The 1,629-nt window shown below is 46.1% G+C and overlaps 1 protein-coding gene across 1 annotated transcript in view; it reads left to right on the top strand.

Moving 5' to 3' along the window:
- Fam83d (family with sequence similarity 83 member D) overlaps positions 1 to 1,226 on the top strand; it is a 21,237-nt gene extending 20,011 nt beyond the window's left edge. The window contains exon 4 of the mRNA XM_005362998.2: positions 144 to 1,226. Within this exon, the coding sequence (XP_005363055.1) occupies positions 144 to 1,131 (988 nt within the window). The 3' untranslated portion in view covers positions 1,132 to 1,226. The remainder of the gene's footprint in view (positions 1 to 143) is intronic.
- Positions 1,227 to 1,629: the final 403 nt, after the last annotated feature.

The raw sequence follows: 1,629 nt of genomic DNA, 5'->3' as shown, positions 1-1,629 counted from the left end.
GTTAAGCTATTAGCCTCTTTTGTTTTCGACATGCATATTTGTTATTTCATAGACAGCACAGCTGCCACTCTTATATGACAGCTACTGAGAATAAGTAAACCGAGATCCCTTATCTTTACTTGTTTGTGTTTTTAATCCTTCAGTTTTACATGGACCGATGGCAAATTAAATAGCAGTAACTTGGTAATTCTGTCCGGCCAAGTGGTTGAACATTTTGATCTGGAGTTCCGGATCCTGTATGCCCAGTCAAAGCCCATCAGCTCCAAACTCCTGTCCAACTTCCAGATCAGTGGCAGGTTTGACCATCTGGCTGACCGAAAGCCACAGTCGATGGAGCCCACACTGGGCAATCTGCTGCGCATGCGGCTGGCCAGACTCTCTAGTACTCCCAAGAAGACCAGCCTGGGCCCAGAAGTGCCACCAGAAGATAGAGCCAAAACCAAGCGCCATGATTCTGAGGCTTCTACCATCAGTGATGAAGACTATTTCTATAGCCACAAGGACCAACTCGAGGGTAGCAAGGTGGTTGATGCTGCTACCCAAACAGAGCCAGAAGAGACGGGTGCAGTAAGCCTGAGTGAGGTGGGAACACAAACCAGTTCCAGTGTGGCGTGTGTTGGGATCCAAAGCACAGTAGTCACGAGGGCAGCAAGCTCCCAGGCCACAGTGTGGTCCAAGTCCACTACCACGCAGACTGAAGCTGATGAGAGCTTCTTTCCTCAGGGTGCCCAGTCTAAAGAAGGGTCACCTGAATCCAGGATGTCGGTGTCGAGATCTTCTAGTCTGAGGTCATCCTCTTCTATGTCTTCCCAGGGCTCATTGGCTAGCTCTGTCAGCTCTCATATCTCCCTAACAGCCCCTGACCTCCACACTCCTGGATACCCCAAGTACTTGGGTCTGGGCACCCCCCACCTGGATCTGTGCCTGAGGGATTCATTCAGAAATTTGAGTAAAGAGCGGCAGGTTCACTTCACTGGCATCAGGTCCCGACTCAACCAGATGCTGACTGTGCTGTCCAGGAGAACCCTCTTCTCAGAACACTACCTCAGCTACGGTCCGGGAAGCTTTACTAGAGCGTCTATGAACGTGGTTTCTGTCAGGGACATAGCACTTTATCCCCCCTATCAGTGACTGCTATGTTCAGCCAGCCCTCTCCAGACCAGCAGGACTACCTGTTCCACCAAGTTCCACATTCCCCAGCCATCCTCTTACACCTCTGGGTTTAAGTCTAGACATTGATATTTTTGTGTTCTGTAGAAGCCACCTGTTGGTTTAAACACTATGCATACTTTTTTTTTCTTTTTGCACTATTATAATATTATATCTCAACACTACATATGTGTTTTAGGGTTGATCGTGTGTGTGTGTGTGTGTGTGTGTGTGTGTGTGTGTGTGTGTGTGTTGCACTCAGATGCCCTTAGTGTTTTGAATCACCACTTTTTAGGATCAGAATCATATTTAAAAGTTAAACAATATTGTTTCTTAACTGACGTTTTCTTGAATAACTGTGTTCTTAGCATTAAAAAAGTTTAGACAACTTTTTGTTGGCCTGTGTTTGATTTTTCTTTCTGGCAACCTTTTCTTTATCTTTAACGGTATGTCATAAATAAATGTACCATATAGGTATTT

This window comes from Microtus ochrogaster, linkage group LG8 (assembly GCF_000317375.1).
Source record: "Microtus ochrogaster isolate Prairie Vole_2 linkage group LG8, MicOch1.0, whole genome shotgun sequence".
NCBI lineage: Eukaryota > Metazoa > Chordata > Mammalia > Rodentia > Cricetidae > Microtus > Microtus ochrogaster.
Note: the sequence above shows the minus strand (reverse complement) of the source record. Positions and strands in the feature narration are given on the sequence as shown.